The sequence below is a fragment of the Hoplias malabaricus genome, chromosome 11, assembly GCF_029633855.1.
Source record: "Hoplias malabaricus isolate fHopMal1 chromosome 11, fHopMal1.hap1, whole genome shotgun sequence".
NCBI classification, from domain to species: Eukaryota; Metazoa; Chordata; class Actinopteri; order Characiformes; family Erythrinidae; genus Hoplias; species Hoplias malabaricus.
This window is the reverse complement of record NC_089810.1, coordinates 23484287-23501573: the sequence shown is the minus strand read 5'-3', so window position 1 is coordinate 23501573 and position 17287 is coordinate 23484287. Positions and strand designations below refer to the sequence as shown.

The 17287-nt window shown below is 42.8% G+C and overlaps 1 protein-coding gene across 3 annotated transcripts in view; it reads left to right on the top strand.

The window, feature by feature from the left end:
• The window catches only part of znf423 (zinc finger protein 423), a 205940-nt gene that overhangs the window by 40191 nt on the left and 148462 nt on the right, over positions 1 to 17287 (top strand). For 2 of the 3 annotated variants that reach the window (XM_066685675.1, XM_066685674.1), the window contains exon 3: positions 3112 to 3180. The exons of the other annotated variant lie outside the window; for it this stretch is intronic. In XM_066685675.1, the coding sequence (XP_066541772.1) occupies positions 3112 to 3180 (69 nt within the window). The remainder of the gene's footprint in view (positions 1 to 3111; positions 3181 to 17287) is intronic. 3 annotated transcript variants of the gene reach the window in all.

The following is a 17287-nucleotide window of genomic DNA, read 5'->3' as shown; positions in this document are numbered from 1 at the left end:
GAGAGAGAGAGAGAGAGAGAGAGAGAGAGAGAGGGAGGTTTTCATGAGGCACAGGAGGACAGTGGCCAGGTGCAGGATGGAGCAGAGGCTTCCTGTGTGAAGGGGTTTTGTGGGGAGTTGGAGCATGGACGTATACGTTCGTGACTTATGGGTTCCTCTCCACTTGGCTTGCCTCGCAGGCAATGAGCAATCTCTTTTGGCAAGACCCCAGCAGCCTGATCTGAATTGTGCCTCTGTCTGAAACTCACATGTTACTTTTCTATCTTTATCCTCACGCGACTGCAGAGCGGGTTCCCGAAAACGCCGCAGCGTATTCGGCTGCAGTTTGGAATATATCAGCTGTGTGTTGCAGCATATTGCTTATGTGGCTCCCATGAGTGTGCGCCTTCTCTTACAGAGCCAAGTATAGCATGAATCCAAACTTCTATAAGTGGTACAAGTAAATATATGCAATTCATCACGTATATTCACACATCTCCTTCTGCAGTGTTTCTCCTGAGCTTCTTTATGGGTAAATGAGGTCGTGATTATTTGATAATAGGCTGGTCATAGGTGATAAGCAGTCTTTTTGACTACTCTACTAGGCTTAGCTGTAAATTTGATCTTACTGGCAAGTAACATTTCCTCAAAGCATATATTTTTGCCTTAAAATGGCAGCTTCAAACTGATTGGATTGCTCCACTGACCTGTAATAGGGAGAATAGAGCCACTATTATTTAATGCGTTTTTCATGCGGAAAGTGGGCGGTTTGCTTCCTCCAGCACCCTAACCTGTACAGTGAAGTTGGGTTAGCAGCAGTTTAGAAAGAGGCAGACGACATGCTCACCCACACTCTCCTGAGGCTGGTGACACTGTGTGTGTGTTTTTCTTTACAAAAATGCAAAGAAAAATAAATGATACCAAAGAAAAAAAAAAACCAATAATTCTTTCAGAAGGGTTGAATGTTATAAATAAAAGAACCTGGTGGTTTTAGGAAGCGAATGCTGTTTCAGCCGTTTGGTTGCTATCTAAAATGGCCACTGAATCTACAGGTTTTCTGACATTATGTTCAATGGTGATGAAGGAAAACCAGTAGAGGATCTGTAGCTGGCTCCAGATCTGTAGCTTCCCCTCCACCATAAGTGGATTATTAAAAACAAGGTCTAGCCCAAAGTAGAACATGTCTCAACAATATCATAAAACTAATTTTCAGACAGAAATTTCTATCACATTGTTTAGCATTTTGCGCAATAGCATCTGATATTCATCACTTGGGATGTTTGTTTCTTTTTCTCTGAAGCTGACACTCTTCTCCCTCTGTTGTGAACAACTAGATTTATGTCACAACAATTGAAGGGACTGAGGACCTCCAATTTACTAAACGTGGAACTCCACTGATTTCCCCAAATTTCAGAGAACGTTGTAGCACAGTATTTTAAAAGCTCCCTCTACCCACGAAAAACAAACGATCGGCGAATCAACTCATGAATGCATCAGAATCATTGTGATGCTTCACTGACCAGTAAAAATTGTAGAGCAATGCAGAAACCGCACTATGTATCTTTTGGAGATGGGAAGGGTGCTGACCCCATCTTGATTTCTGCAACAGGTTTGAAAAGGCAGTAACACTGTGCAGCTGTAGGGGGAGCACAGGAGCAACATCACCAAATCTTACCTAATGTTACTTTAATTTGATTTGGTGGTGTCCCTGTGTATCTACTCTCCTCCAGTGGTGAAAGAGGCTGTTATTACCTTGTGGTTACAGGTTTTGTTTTATGCAGCATTAATGAATTTAGTCCGTATCCAACGGCAACACGTCCAGGAGATCTCTTTATACATAAACTCCTTGTGTTGGGTTTAAAACACCACACAGGCCAAAGTCAGAGGGGTGATTTTTAAGTAAAAGACAGAGTGTATGAGTGTGTTTTAAGGGATAGAGGGATGGCGAGTGTGTGTGTGAGTGAGTTGGTAAGCTCAGCAGGGAGCGGGGAGTAGGAAAGAGAGGTCCGTGGGGGTGGTAGGATGACGTGGGGCCTCTCCTAAGCGGCCCTAAGGGAGTGCTGGGGGGGGTGCTGACTGTGGTCCTGGGTGACTGCAAAGTGCTGTGTGTGTGAGATCCAGCAGGAAGGGGAGTCCCTAGGCTCTCACTAACCCCCCCGCCTCCTCTCCTGCACTCTTCCTCTCTGCCTCCTCTTCCTCCTCCTCCCTATTTCTCCTTCATGTTGTTGTCGCCATTGCTCTTAAAGTCACAGGGTTCAGTATCTTCTAATGTTTTTAGCACACATAAATAACGTGTGTTGTCAGTGCACGCTTACTGAAGGTGGGGCAAAGACCATTGTTGTTTCCAACCTGCTACAAGCAACAGATGCCATGGGAGAAGGCATTTCTGGGTAGAGTGGATAATGTGTGTTAAAGTATATGGAGAATAAACATGATTCTCGTTCTTATTTTGCATTCCCTTTCCCCTTGTACGCCATAGTCCCTCCACATGGTCCCGTTCACCATCTCCTCGAGTTCCACGTCACCTCCTTCCACACTCTCCTTCCTTTCTGACTTTCTGCTTCTCTCTCTCTCACCCCCCCGCTCGTGTTCCCGCTCTCCTGTGTTTGTTTGTGCTGCTGTGCCGGGGCTCAGGGGGGCCGCTCGCCATTTCTTATTTAAAAAGATAAAAAAAACCTTCCTTCCCTTTATTCCCTGGGAGATGATGTCGACAAGGACACTGGCAGGCTTTTCCTGGTATTAAATTCACTTCTCTCTCACCCCCCCCAACATCCAACCCACTCACCCCCCCCACACTTTTCCCCCAGTCACAACGCTCCTCTCTGGAAAATGTGTGTTGAGTTTGGAAAGAGCAGCGGAGGGGTGACTAGTGTAAGGGGGGGGGGGGGTTGGTGTCCCGCTGTCTTTCCTTCTGAACCCCCGCCCTCAACACAGCCCCCTGTCTGCTTCCCCCAGAGGACCTGAGTGAGGCCCCTTCGGCCCGTCCCACTGGTAGGGTGGACCGGAGGTGCACCCCCCCTACTGCCCCCCCCCCCCCCAACACTTACTCTAAACCACTAACACTAACTCTCTCTCTCTCCCTCTCTCTCACTCTCTCTCCCTCTCCCTCTCTCTCCCTGCTCCCTGAGACAGAAAAACAACCGTCCCTCCCAGGCCCAGAGGGGAAGAGAAGGGAAGGAGAAAAAGCAGAAAGCGAGCCAGGTCTGACACTAGAGACTGTGTGTGTGAGTGTGTGAGTGTGTGAGACTTTGAAAAAACTTTGTGGCTTGACATTTGTCATGTTCTCGGATGATGGCAAAGCAAGGGTTAATAGTGCCATCAGAGCTGTGTTGTTTTTCCTGCTGCTGGACAAAGTGCAAAGCCCATGCTTTTACACACACACACACACACACACGCACAAGCTTGCAAAGCATGCATCCTGGAAACAATAGCTTGAGAGCTTTACTTTGCTCTATCAACAAACAAACCATAGAACAAATGATTCACAAATCTTCTTTGACATGCAGTACAGTAGAGGACCTTTAAAAACACACACACACACACACACACACACACACACACACACACACATACATACACGCACAAACGCACCCTGTCTGTGTCCCTGACTATGATTCATGGTGGAAAAAGGCAGCTCATATCCCCATGTGTAGGCCAGTAGGGGCTGTAATGGATCTGAATTGAATTATTTTATTCACTTCCTCCCTCTGTGATTGGCTGGCTCAGCAGGACGCCTGACGCACCAATCCGAGCCTTGGGTTTCACCCGCTACTCTCTCACTGGGCGAGTCGGGGTGACCTCACCCTCACTGTGGCTTTTGGATCACCTGTGTGTATTGCACATATAGAATGGAAGCTATGGTGCTGGGGTTTTATTTGGCAGCAGGGGCGCTGAGCCGGGGCCTATTTACGACCTCCTTAATGGCTCGTACTGTCAAACCCAGCACACATTAGACTGTTGCTTCTCAGCTGCAGGGATGTGGGAAATAGGAGGGGGTGTAGGGCCGGACTAAAATGCAGGGTGTCTGATAATATCGGCCGATATCGATTAGTAGTTTATGGCTTGTGTTGGCTTGTTTTATATTTTAGTAAACATGCACATGTGAGCGGTTTGTAATTTTATGTTCTAGGGTGGTGCTGCAGGGTCCTAGGGTCCTGGGTTCAATCCCTGCCTCAGGTCACTGTTTGGTTGTTCATCAGGACCAGTGTGACCATAATGTGATGCTTTTATCCAAAAATAATGGACATAAAGCTGTATTTGGACAACATTAATTCTAAATGGGAAGATAGGAATGGGGCGGCATGGTGGTGCAGCAGGTAGTGTCGTAGTCACACAGCTCCAGGGACCTGGAGGTTGTGGGTTCGATACCCGCTCCGGTGACTGTCTGTGAGGAGTTGGTGTGTTCTCCCTGTGTCCGCGTGGGTTTCCTCCGGGTGCTCCGGTTTCCTCCCACAGTCCGAAAACACACGTTGGTAGGTGGATTGGCGACTCCAAAGTGTCCGTAGGTGTGAATGTGTGTGTCTGTGTTGCCCTGTGAAGGACTGGCGCCCCCTCCAGGGTGAATTCCTGCCTTGCGCCCAATGATTCCAGGTATGCTCTGGACCCACCTCGACCCTGAACTGGATAAGCGGTTACAGATAATGAATGAAAGATAGGAATGGCATTTTATGAAAGGATGTCGAATATTTATTTTGGATTGACATTGGATAAAATCATGGTCTAGGTAAGAGGTGGGAGTGGCTACTGGAGTTACGCATTGACTACTGTTCTGAGTACAGCACGTTACCCAATATTACACATATACATATCTCCAGTTGTTGTTGCCAGATGTTTCCCTCCTCTGAGTGATTCTTTAGGTCATCTTGTGGATTTCAGTACGGTGTGTAACACCTGAGGTTAGCCATGAAATTGAATGATTTCTGCCATAATCTACATCACTTAACACCTCCTCCGGCACCCCAATACCTGTGCAAACATATGAAACATCATCTTACCAGGAGATATGACTGAATATTCCCCCCACATGTCAGTTCACACGGCATTAATATAACCTGGGGTTATTTTTATTGCACATGTTACAGCAGGTGAAAGGCTCTGTAATCTTTCCAGAAACAGAAGCACGCACCCCAGAAAAATGACTGAAATGGTGTATTCGGAAGGGACTAAAATCACAGATACTTTACAGGTTTAACAAATTCCATTCAAATAGGTCTTTGGTCAAACTGGCCACCCCTCATTCTAAACCTAACCTTTAGCATGAGAAACTAATCCGTATACCCACGTTACCACACAGCAGCTCTGTTTTTGGATTAAATCCGAATTATATCAACTGGTACTATCAGTTCTCTTAAATCTGATCAGTATCAGCCACACACTGTCCATATCGCTCAGGCCCTAGTGTGTTTGTGTTCGTCTGTGTGTGCAGTATGTGTGTGTTAGAGTGAGATGTCAGTCAGTCTCGTGGCTGTACACACGCTGTTTTTCTCTGGAGTGCGAGCTGAGCCTGAGCCAGCCTGAGTGCGCACGCGGGGAAACGGAGCTCTGTTTTCACTCCTCGGCCTGGAAGAGTGGAGCGAGGGAAGGGAGAAAGGAAAAACAGGAGAGAAGGAGAAATGATGACCCTCCGCTTTGCTACACTAGGGCCTGCTCCCAGTGATGCAGTGGACAGTTTAGAAAAGAGGACACGGGCAAGAGCGCTCTTTCTCTCTTTCTCTCTCTCTCTCTCTCTCTCTCTCTCTCATTTATCTCCCTTTTTTCTCTCCATCTCCTTGTATGAACCTCTGGAGGTCCATAATATATTTTTAATTTCCCCAAGGCAGCGACAGGAAAACAGTTCTAATGTGTGAAATGGAGGTGTGTGTGTGTGCATATGTATGTTTGCGCGCATGTGTGTGTGTGTGTATTCTGTATAGGGTTCATACGATTAATTGATTAAACCCAATTAATACTTCATCAGTGTATATATATATATATGAATGATAGATGTAGATATATCTATCCATTATTGCATTATATTATTTCTAAGAGGAATAATATATCACCAAATGACAGTCTTTGCTCAGGTCCTGGACCGAGTGATAGTTCTGTCTGGATCTGTGATTAATGGGAATAAATATTGTGTATCCCTCCTCTCCCCCTCCCCCCATACAGTCATGGTGATAGATATGCACAGACACAGCTATTCCAGTTAATAGGGCAGTAACTTCATTCAAATGAGATTAGCCCTCCTGTATGCTTTAATATTTTTATAGTTCAGATAATCTGATCAAGTGCGTTTACTAATAGAATAACATGGTGACAGCTCTGTTAGTGTACTGCCCTGAAACAGGTGATGGCATTGGTGAGCAGCTGTCGAGTTAGTGCTCTTGTTGTGGATGCGTGTGTGTGATTTCTAATTCCCTTCCTTCCATGACGCTCTCTTTCATCATCCCCCTCTCTCCCTCGCTCCCTCTCTATGGGTGTGTAGGCATTGGGTGCTGTATCTGTCTCTCTCTCCCTCTCTCTCTCTCTCTCCCTCTCGGGGGTGTTGTGTTGGGCTGGTACAGTGAGGCTGGGGGGCTGGGAGGTTGGGAGAAAGGTCCCTAGAGGGCCACGTTGTATTGTGGAAACATAGCAAGCGAAGGCCAGTGGAGCCTGAGTGAGGCCTGCTTTAAATAGGTCCCTGTGTTTACTGTGTTAGGGCCTGCTCTCCCTAGAGAGAGCGCATACACTCACGCTCACACACTCTGCCTGCACCTGCTCAAGCTCTGGGCCATCAGGGGCCCCGTCCCATCTCTCCCTGGCACGTACCCGATGCAAATATATCTGTACGGCACCCTTTCCCGCTCCCAGCTTAAAGTGATAATCAGGACTATGTTCTTTCGAGGGAAATTACACAAAGAGAGTGATATTGCCCTACTTAATTTAGTCTGGGTGCTGTATTCTGAAAAGATACTATATATGGTGGTGTATCGCTACATCATAGCTGTCTAAAAGCCACAGCATCAGGGAAATGACTTAATTCATGACTTAATGTAGTCTGTCTGCTTATAATTAAAAATAGCTGATTATGTACTATACACAGGGTCGGACTGGTATATCGGTTAGTTGATATTATCAGCCGATCCTATAGTGCTGTGCGATAAATCGATATGTTTTTGTCCAATAACAATGATAAGCTCTGCACAGAAGGCTTAATAAAGGTTTGTTTCTATGCACCGTTAGCACAGTCAATGGAAACAGCCAGTTCAGGCAGCGTGCAGCACACTCTCAGGCTGGAAACTATATCAGACCCTATGAATGTGAGAACCTAAACAAAAATATTCATTCATTCATTATCTGTAACCGTTTATCCAGTTCAGGGTCGCGGTGGGTCCAGAGCCTACCTGGAATCATTGGGCGCAAGGCAGGAATACACCCTGGAGGGGGCACCAGTCCTTCACAGGGCAACACAGACACACACATTCACACACTTTGGAGTCGCCAATCCACCTACCAACGTGTGTTTTCGGACTGTGGGAGGAAACGGGAGCACCCGGAGGAAACCCACGCGGACACAGGGAGAACACACCAACTCCTCACAGACAGTCACCTGGAGCGGGAATTGAACCCACAACCTCCAGGTCCCTGGAGCTGTGTGATGCGACACTACCTGCTGCACCACCGTGCCGCCCTAAACAAAAATATAATTTGTTTAATTCAATCAATACATTAAATATGTTATAGTCTCCTGTTCTGTCTGTGTTTGAGGTGTGTTTTGTGCCTCATGGTGTGCTGCGGGACCAGGTGTGGTGAACCCTGTCAGAACTCTAGCAGAAACCTGCCTGATGCTCAGTGAGAAGCTGAGGGCAATGAACTTAGCTTGCGAAGATAAATATTTATTTTTGTGAGGGGGGGTTTTCTCGGTGCAATGTGTATCTTTCCTTGCACAAAATGTTTTGACCTGTTTGCAAAAGAATATTTCACTGCCGAAAGTATATATATACATATATATATATATATATATACACGATTTTTCGAATTGGAACTCACGCTACAGGTCAGGCTGCTTCTCTTGGTAATAATCATCCTAGGTATTTATTGTATTCTACTGTTCCCAGTGTTACATGCTTTCTGTTTACAGTATTGTATTGGAAGCATTTATTATTATTATTATTATTATTTCTTCATCTTCTTACTTTATCTCGTTATTCTTATGACTTCTTTACATTCTTGAGGTGGTGTTTTCATGACACAAAGCACTATTTATGGTGAGCCACTTATGTTAGAAGTGAGTTTTTCATATTCTTGGAAGGGGAACACTGTGTATTGTGGGGAATACTGTATATTATTGTGTAGTGATGAACATTTGGTGTATCCTGTCTGCATATTTATAGAAGGATATCCTTTAGAAATGTTACAAAATCTATTAAATAAAAATGTACTAAGCTTAAATCTAATAATCTTATCTACTATTCTTCCTAAAAAATAGAAAGAATTTTTACTGTAACAATCATTTTTGGCCATATCGCTCAGTTCTGCCCACTGATGAAAATCAGACGATTAGCAATTGTTTAGTTGTGATAGCTTTCGATGCTAAGGTAAAACCCTCCTGAAGAGTTGTGCCAGTGAACAACCGGGTAAGACTCAGTCTCTGCTTAATTCCATCATAGATTTACAGAATTGGAGCACAACAAAAGAAAAATATGACAAAAAACAGAACATGTCCAGTTTACTGAGGCAAAAATGTAATTAATTAATTCTGTAAAATGTTCTGTAACTGCTTATCAAATTCAGGGTCATGTGGGTCTGGAACCTACCCAGAATCATCAGGCGCAAGGTGGGAACACACGCTGGAGGGGGCAAAATAAATAAATAAACTGACCTCAATAATGTTTTCATGGCAGAATGCCATCGAAAATATTCCAAGCAAATGTGGACAGACTACGTTTACTGTAATCCCCTTCATTACAGAACCTGTCCCGTGAATGTTGTGTGTGTAAGTAAAAGCAACACGTCTGTGTTACCACTGCCACAAGTCTCATTTAGACCCGACGCTAAGTCAGCACAGATGGGTCAGTGATGTTCTGAGATGGACTGTATTGTCTCTGTGTGTCTCTGTCTACATAACCCTACACCTTCATCTGCTAATGTACCAGAAGACTGGCGTTAAAATCTCGGGGAAAGAGAGCGAGGCAGTCGCGGTGCTCTTTTTGTCCAGCTCTATTAGCAGGCGGGAGAGAGCTTTTACTGGTTTTCAGGGACAGAGTGTGTAATGGATTCAGACAGGTAGGCTCTGTTTAAGTGATGAGATCAGACATCCCTAATCGAGCACAGAGCGGAGCTGCCATCTGACTCATGTCCTCGAGGAAGAGAGGAATTCTTCGGGTCTGGAGCGCATGAACACATGCTTAGCCCAGCTGATCCATTTTACACTTGGCTGTGTGTGTGTGTGTGTGTGTGTGTGTGTGTGTGTGTGTGTGTGTGTGTGTGTGTGTGTGTGTGTGTATGTGTGTGACATGAAAGGTAGCTTTGTACTGTAGATGTTTTTATAGGGGGAAAAAAAGAGCAGCAGTCTTGTTGAAGTTGGAGCTGATATTTTTCCAGTGCAGAACAGCAGTGTAGATGGGCCTTCTGTTCAGTCATTGCGTGTGTGTGTGTGTGTGAGAGAGAGAGAGAGAGAGAGAGAGAGAGAGAGTGTGTATGATCTATTAAGAGAGATCTAATAGCAGAAATGGAATAAATATACAAAACTATGGTCACGTTTTGATTAGTGTATAATCACTTGTAAATAAAAACATATTAGATATATATTTGTGTGTTGTGAGCTGTTCGTATCTACATAGGGATATGGAGGGGTGAGGAATGGATATTCAGCTGGTTGCAATGTGCAACCTTTCCGCTAGATGCCACACAGTTTTACACACGGCACCTTTAAGGTCTGCCTATTGTGGACACAGATGTTCAGTTTTCCACACACAGAATATTTATAACATCTATAGTTAAGTATTAAATAACATGGAGTGTTCTTTAGCAGCTGCACAGTTTTGCTGTACCCATACAGAGGACTATAAATCTTTGGGCTGTGGAAAAGAAGAACTCTGAAATGGTGGTGGTCCAGTTTAGTTATGCTATATTTTCCTGACAAAAACACACTAATTTTGCAGAGGACACTTCATGATATGTGAAACAGCAGTGAAATGCATTGGTTAAGCTGAGGCCTGTTCTGTTTGACATCATACTGGGATTTCCCTTCAGTGTTTTACACTTAACATGCATTACAAAAAACACATACACAAACACACACAAGGCTAAAGCAGGATGCAATGGAAAGGGTTTTGAAAATGTAGTGTTCTGGGACAGGTTGTAAAGAGAGCTCTTGCTCAGACTTTTGGATGTGAACTACTTTGAACAGCTACATGTACAGGTGTAACTTCAACACAGCATTAAATATTGAAATAATATACACAACAGTGTACAGAACTGCTGAATGTTCTCCTGCCTCACACTGTACATTCTTAACACAGTTCTTAACTCACTCATAACATGACTTTATAGACAACTGTACACTCATTGTAAACCTATAGTTCTTCAGTTGTGTTGCGTGAAGTTCACTTGGAACTGGTGTCACTGAGCATGCCACTGGGGTTAGATACAGATGTCATCACCACATCTATTTATTTTTATCTAATTATTCTAAAATTCTATAAATTAAATTAACTTGAAGTCTTTGACTTGTGTTGCTGATACACTGCTGTTTTAACTGAACATTTATTATTCTAGACTAACTGATTTGTTACTGAACCTGAGATAGAGAGTATGTAAATATTAGATTTTTGTTCATTTTGTTGATGGTGATATTTTAGTGTGGAATTTTGGTTATGTTTTTCTATTGTTCATAGTTCTCGTTCAGTGTCATTGTTGAACATCAGATCCCATATAGACTTGACCTGAAAACTGTTTCACCTGTGCCTAAGTCAGACCCCTGCTACCTGAACTGGAGTTATGAAGAAATGGAACATCTGGAGGGTTACATATGCAGACAAATGCCTCATCAAGAATTAGTTTGAAATTTGATCAGTCATAGCGTCTTGTAAGAATGTTCTAGACAATTGAAACACATAGGAATTTAACTGAGCAGTAAAAAAATACTCAAAATACCATAAAGACAAAGACAATTTCAACTACATGTGATTTTATGTACATAAGGGTATTTGCTAAGCCATTTCCAAACCTCTTTAGATAGCAGCCTTGTGTTAAAGGATCACTAAGTAAAATTATTTATTTTGGCAAAAGGTCATTCATTTATACAAAATCAATCAATCAATACGCAGGAGGGAGGGAGCAAGGGGTGGTTTCCTACCCTCCCTCAAAAGTTACATAGTGCAGTTTCTGAAGTGCTGAGCCCAGAGTAGCTATGATAGTGAGGCTCTGTTCTCTCTATTACGAGTGCGTGAGTGAGTGAGCAAAATGTATTATTATTATTTGGTTTTATCTTATTATATTTTTTAATATCAATATAAATGTGTTTATATTGTGTACCTGAGCTGTGTGTTTGCCCTGGTGTGTGATGGAATGCGCGTGTTTTGCATTTCCAAATGTGCAACTGCTGACTGCTTCCTCACTCTTCATGACGTTTCTCTTGTCGTTTGTTCTTTTTCTTTTTTTCCGGGGGTTTCTTTGGCGTCCCTCCCCTTGGTGCGGTGGATGCCTGCCGGTGTCCGTAAAGCCCAGCATCACTCCGTCGCTAATTATTTTCCCTCTCTCTCACGATGGAGGCAGTACTGCACTGTTTAAAAAAAAAAAAAAAAAAAAAAAAAAGGAGAAGAAGAGGGGGGGAAAAACATATCAACCTAACGAGGGGTAATTAGCAGGTCCCTGCAAGGCGGGGCTGTGCTCAGCTACACGACTGCTCTGTGGATTCTACTAATTCACTTCTCCTCATCTAATTACCCCACACAAACATGGCTGTTTGTCTTCCCTCAGAGAGAGAACGAGAGAGAGGGAGAGGGAGAGCGAGAAAGAGGTGGAGGGTGTGGGGGGCTAGCAGTGGTATCTAAGTGATCGCCCCCCACCCCAACACTGAGCCTGACCCGAGGCTTATTTTAATGTTAAACTAACATATCTTTATGTAATACACAGGCATAAAGGGATTATTATCATTAATACTAGTACAGCTTTGCTACTATTAGTACTTTGCAGCATCAGACTGTTAACACATGAAGCAGCATGTCTGTTGTATACGATGACTTTGCCAAAGAGAAGAGTTAAAGGGTCATTTTATGAAAAAAATTATTTGGGGACAAGTAATTTGATTAAACAAGTATTTTGGGGACACTTTTTCTTCTTTGTGGTCGTCTTAAGTCAGAAAATATGGGTATTTCAGGGTATTTTGGCGATAACAATATTTTTGGCGATATGAAAAAACACTTGCTTATTTTGTAAACTGTAACTTACCAAGATTCTGGTTCTGTATAAAACAATAATGTAGCATATAAATCTACCACACAACCAAAATGCAGAACATTTTGTGTGCATATAAACAGCAAAAGTAAACTTCACTGTAAATAACAAAACAAACACAGAATATTTAAACAAATAAGTCAGAATATCACGATTATCACAATATTGATCTTTTTTAATATCTTTAAAAAAAAGTATGATGATATTATTGTGAATGTTACGATATGGCACAGCCCTAGTCTTAGGCCTCGTCCACACGGATCTGTTTATTTTTAGAACAAGAGGTTGTGGTCTGAGTTTTGGCCTCCCATCCACATGGGAAATCTGTGTTTTAGGTTGATGTTTTCGAAAACGTTCTCCAAGGTGGAGATTTTTGAAAATGTTTTTGTCGCTGTCCTCGTGTGGACAGAAGACAAGGGAGGTTTTCGGAAATGCTGACTTTACACAGCATGACTATCTCTGGGTGAAATTCAAATAGCTTCTCGCTCACAGAGTGTGTACATTCATATACTACACACTAGATTTCAGGTTCCCACATATGAATAAATATGAATGTTGTATTAAAAACATACAAGGCACTATTAAGGTCTGGATTCAGTCATTTCATGACTTGCATAGTGCACTACATAGGGATTATGGAGTGATTTGGAATTAAACCTTTTTGTTCCTCTCATGCTTATTGGTGTTTTGATGTCTCTCCTAACAAGGTACTGTAGCCCCATTTTCATATTCGTCTGGACGGGGATGTATTTATAAACAGAGAATAAATGGATCTGTGTAAATTAGGTCTGAGTCTCTTCAGTCACAGAACTGGACCTGAGCTTATGTGAGAGCGTAAAGACAGGGTTTAACAAATCAAAACTAAAAGTGTGGAGGAGAAATAAGAGTACTGAAAATTTGAAGAAACAAGTAGAAGGAGAACCCAGTGAAAAACCAGTTTTCCTAAAATCCAGGAAAAAAAATCTGCTCCACACTCCTCATTCCTGGGCTCTGGAGCTGAACTGAGCTGTGGCTCATTCTCATTTAAAGGAACAGCCGCTGAAACAGGTTCTAAACACAGCTGTTTAGACAGAGAGAGAGAGCAATGCTGTGGTGTTTGATCCTTATGGTATTTTGACCAAACATACCACAGACATTTCATTAAGGCTCCAGAACTGTTCACTTGTGGAAACAGGAAAGAATATATTCCCTTTAATTAATGGCTAAGCGTCATGGGATGGCGCTTGTAACCAAACAACCAGACTTGCGTATTTAGAAATGATTTGAAATTACTAGCTATCATTTACACTGGGCCATAACATCATCACAAGGAGACCAGCATAACCTGTCAAAAATGGAGTCTTGTAATACTTTACTTCTACTGAAAGAATGAGGTTTTTCACTTGGCAGACGTGCTGTGATCCTTGCTCTTTTTAAACCCATATCTCAGTGTTAGCAATGGATCTGTGTCTTCAGCCACTGAATGTGTTGGGCTCTATTGATGTATTCCAGACTATGAATGTATCGTCTGTTCCGACAGGCTACAGCTGTACTTGTCTGGTTGTGGAGCTTGTAACTCTATTTGTTAAAAGCTCTTTGAGTGGCCTGAGGGTTGTTGGCTGTGGAAGGAGTTGTAGCTGTTTGATTTATATGCTTTATTCAAGTGTAATGTAATCAACTGAGGCATTGCCAGATTTCAGGCACATGAAAATCCTCCAGCCTGAGTATTTACATGCACTACCGTCCAACAGTGCTGGAGTTAAAGTGCAGGACTGACACACGATCTTATCGTATACAGGTATTTAAATCAACACCAAAAAAGAAATGGATTTTAATAGCTAAATGTATTGCTGGAGATTATTATACTATGCTTTTCTTATGCTTGAAGTTAAGCAATAAAATATATTCTGTAATGATTTTTTTTATGTTAATTAACAAACACTGAAATAACCACTGGAAAAAAAACTGTGTGTAAGTCCTTAATGACATCTGATTACACCAGGCTTAATAGGTGTCAGGTATAAACAACATGAGTGCGTGCTAATTCAGGCTAGATTTGTTACAATACTGAATATTTGTTCTTCTCCAGATTCAGATCTGACCTAAGCCTGATGCCAATGCCTGGATTTGGGTTCTTTAATTTGGAGTGCACAGGCTAAATATAATGCTAATATGGCTGCGTATGTATTTGCAGTAATTCTACTCAGGTAAACAGGCATAGTTGTCAATGTGTGATCATTTGTGTGAGTTGGTGTTAGAAAGTGTGTGTGTGTGAGGGCTCCTGGCGCTGTGACGGGCTGTGACTCAGGGATAATGGCCCACTGAAGAGAGAGGGCCAGGGGCTCCATCTGGCTGGGGGAAGCATGAGGTGGGCTGTGGGGGGGGGACCCCGTGGGACCCCAAAACTCTCATTAACACAGTGCTCCCTCTTCGAATGGGGGGTGGAACACACACACACAAATTACTGATTAAAACACACACACACACATACAAACATATATATAGGTGTGTGTCCTGTTGTCTATGATCAGCTGCTTGATGACTCTTTATGTCTGTGTCCATGTGAAGGTTATTGAGCTTACACGCTGATGCAGGTGACTTCCACACGGCAGCACTGATAAATGATGGGCTCAATCAAGGGCATGACAGCAGTGCACACTGAACCCTTGCCACTAAGGAGTATGTGTGTGTGTGTGTGTCCGGCCAGGCTCACACCTACAGCCCCACACAGTGGTCAGTCTAAAGCCTCATGTGTGGAGGGTGGAGTGTCTGTCCTCTACCATCACCATCCCACAAGGACAGAAAGAAGAGTCAAGGAGAGCTGTGATACAAAATGACAAAAATATTCTCACTGAGAAAGCCAAAGTTTAAATAAATATCAGCTGTTTAAAAGTCACAGTTATAACCCGAGATGAGGGAATTAAACTGTAATTTTGTTCTAATATTCCTCGGCTAGGGCACATTGTTGGGTGAGTGATAAGATAAAAATATTACACACAAATAATGAAGACAATTTTACTACTCACGTTATGTATCATTTGGTATCACGGTAGTATTTTGGCGTCCTGCAGCACCTCTCTGTTTCTGAAAGCACCACTGTGTGCCACTCAGCACTGACCTAAAACTGCATTAAATGAGTCCCAAAATGACCCTAGAAATAAATGATCAGTGACACATAGCTTTGTTTACATTTTACAAAGGCAGTAAATGCTTAATGCTTAAACTTTATAACAGTGTTGCTGCAGAAGAGAAACATTTACTACCAGTTTACAAAATGTCTGCTGATTGGTCCTTCCTAAAGTACATCAGTTACTGAAATGCAACCAATACAGATTGATACACACAAACCCTCCAGTGGGAATGGAATACACTTCATTTGCGACAGTGGGAACAGAGGTGGGCACATAGTTCAGTTTCAATGTGAATTTTGTTTTTCATGCTGTAGTATCAAACCATTACTCTGTGTAAATAATTTTGCGAGGAATGGTCAGGATTTGTGCCCTGTGAAGGACTGGCGTCCCCTCCAGGGTGTATTTCCCCCCCCCCAGGGACCAGGAGAAGACCCATAAGGTTGTAACCCTCAGGTTAAGAACCCTGTTTAGTTTTTTGTTTTCGTTTTGTTTAATAAAGTATCCCAGCTTCAAGATAAACAGATAAAGCATTACCTCTGCCAGTGTTAATAGCCTGGTCTTTTCCACTTTTCCACCAGCTTGAAAACAGCGGCTACCAAATGGAATAAATTCTCTAAATTATGTTAAGAGTTTAATCTGTTAAATCCGTATGTGGGTAGAATGGAAAACGAACATGAGCTGGGAGTTTTTTTTTAGTGCTTGTTAACAGTAGCTTTTAGATGGCATTTTTTTGAAGTAGTATTTTTGCATTTTAATCACCCCTCAAGTACAAGCAACTGTACACTAGCTTAATCATTTCTTTTACTGAAAAGGTTTTTCACTCAGAGGATGAAAATGAATCAGCTAACATCAAAGAACATTAATACAGTTCTACTCCAACTGTCTGAGATGTTTAATGCACTGAAATGGAGTCTATGATTTTCCTGCCTCTTGTCGAGATGCCAGCTGTGAGCTGTAATTTTATTTGATCTGTCTTAGAGCAAACATTTGTTTAGGTTCAGTTTTCTCTTTTCCATTTCATGAGCATTCGCTTCTCGAGGCCGCATGACCATGATCGACTTTAGCATTAGAGAGGTGAAACGGAAGCAGTGTTGGCCTTGTAGCAGTTAAGCTAGCTGTGCTGTCAGTGGAAGTAGAGAGAGGCAAAGAGGGAGAGAGTGTGTGTGTTTGCGTGTAAGTGGATTGTAGAGTGATCCGAGGAGAAGTGTGGTCTCTCTGAACATATCAGCGGATATAAAGCAGCCTTGTTCATCTGAATGGCTCTTTAGAAATCATTAGTCTCTGCAGACGGCGCTGTCCTCGCTCGGCCCTCGTTTCATTCCGCTCTCCTGTGTGAATTCTCTCAGAAAAGCTTCATTTCTCAACAGCCCTGTTGAGCCTTGTTAGCCCTGACCTCTGCTTTCACCTCTCCAGACCTGGGCCTTTATAGTGTGCGTGCTTTGTGAAGTGTGTGTGTGTGTGTTTTGTGGTCAAAGAAAGGGAATGAAAAGCATGCTGTTGTGTCAAGTTGTGTCTGCTTAAAATGTAATATTACATTGTGGGGACCATCCACACATTGTGATATGTACTTTGTATGTACACACACACACAGATATACACAGAAATACATCACAGTCTATAGCAGAGAAATGATAGCAGCGTGTGTGTGTGCAAGCGCACATGTGTGTGTTTATACCAAGGCCTTGGCTCTAGCTAGCAAGAGTGCAGCTGGGGTGCACAACACGTGTATATCAATCTAGCGCAGAGAGAGAGAGTGAGTGTGTGCCGTAATGGCAGTG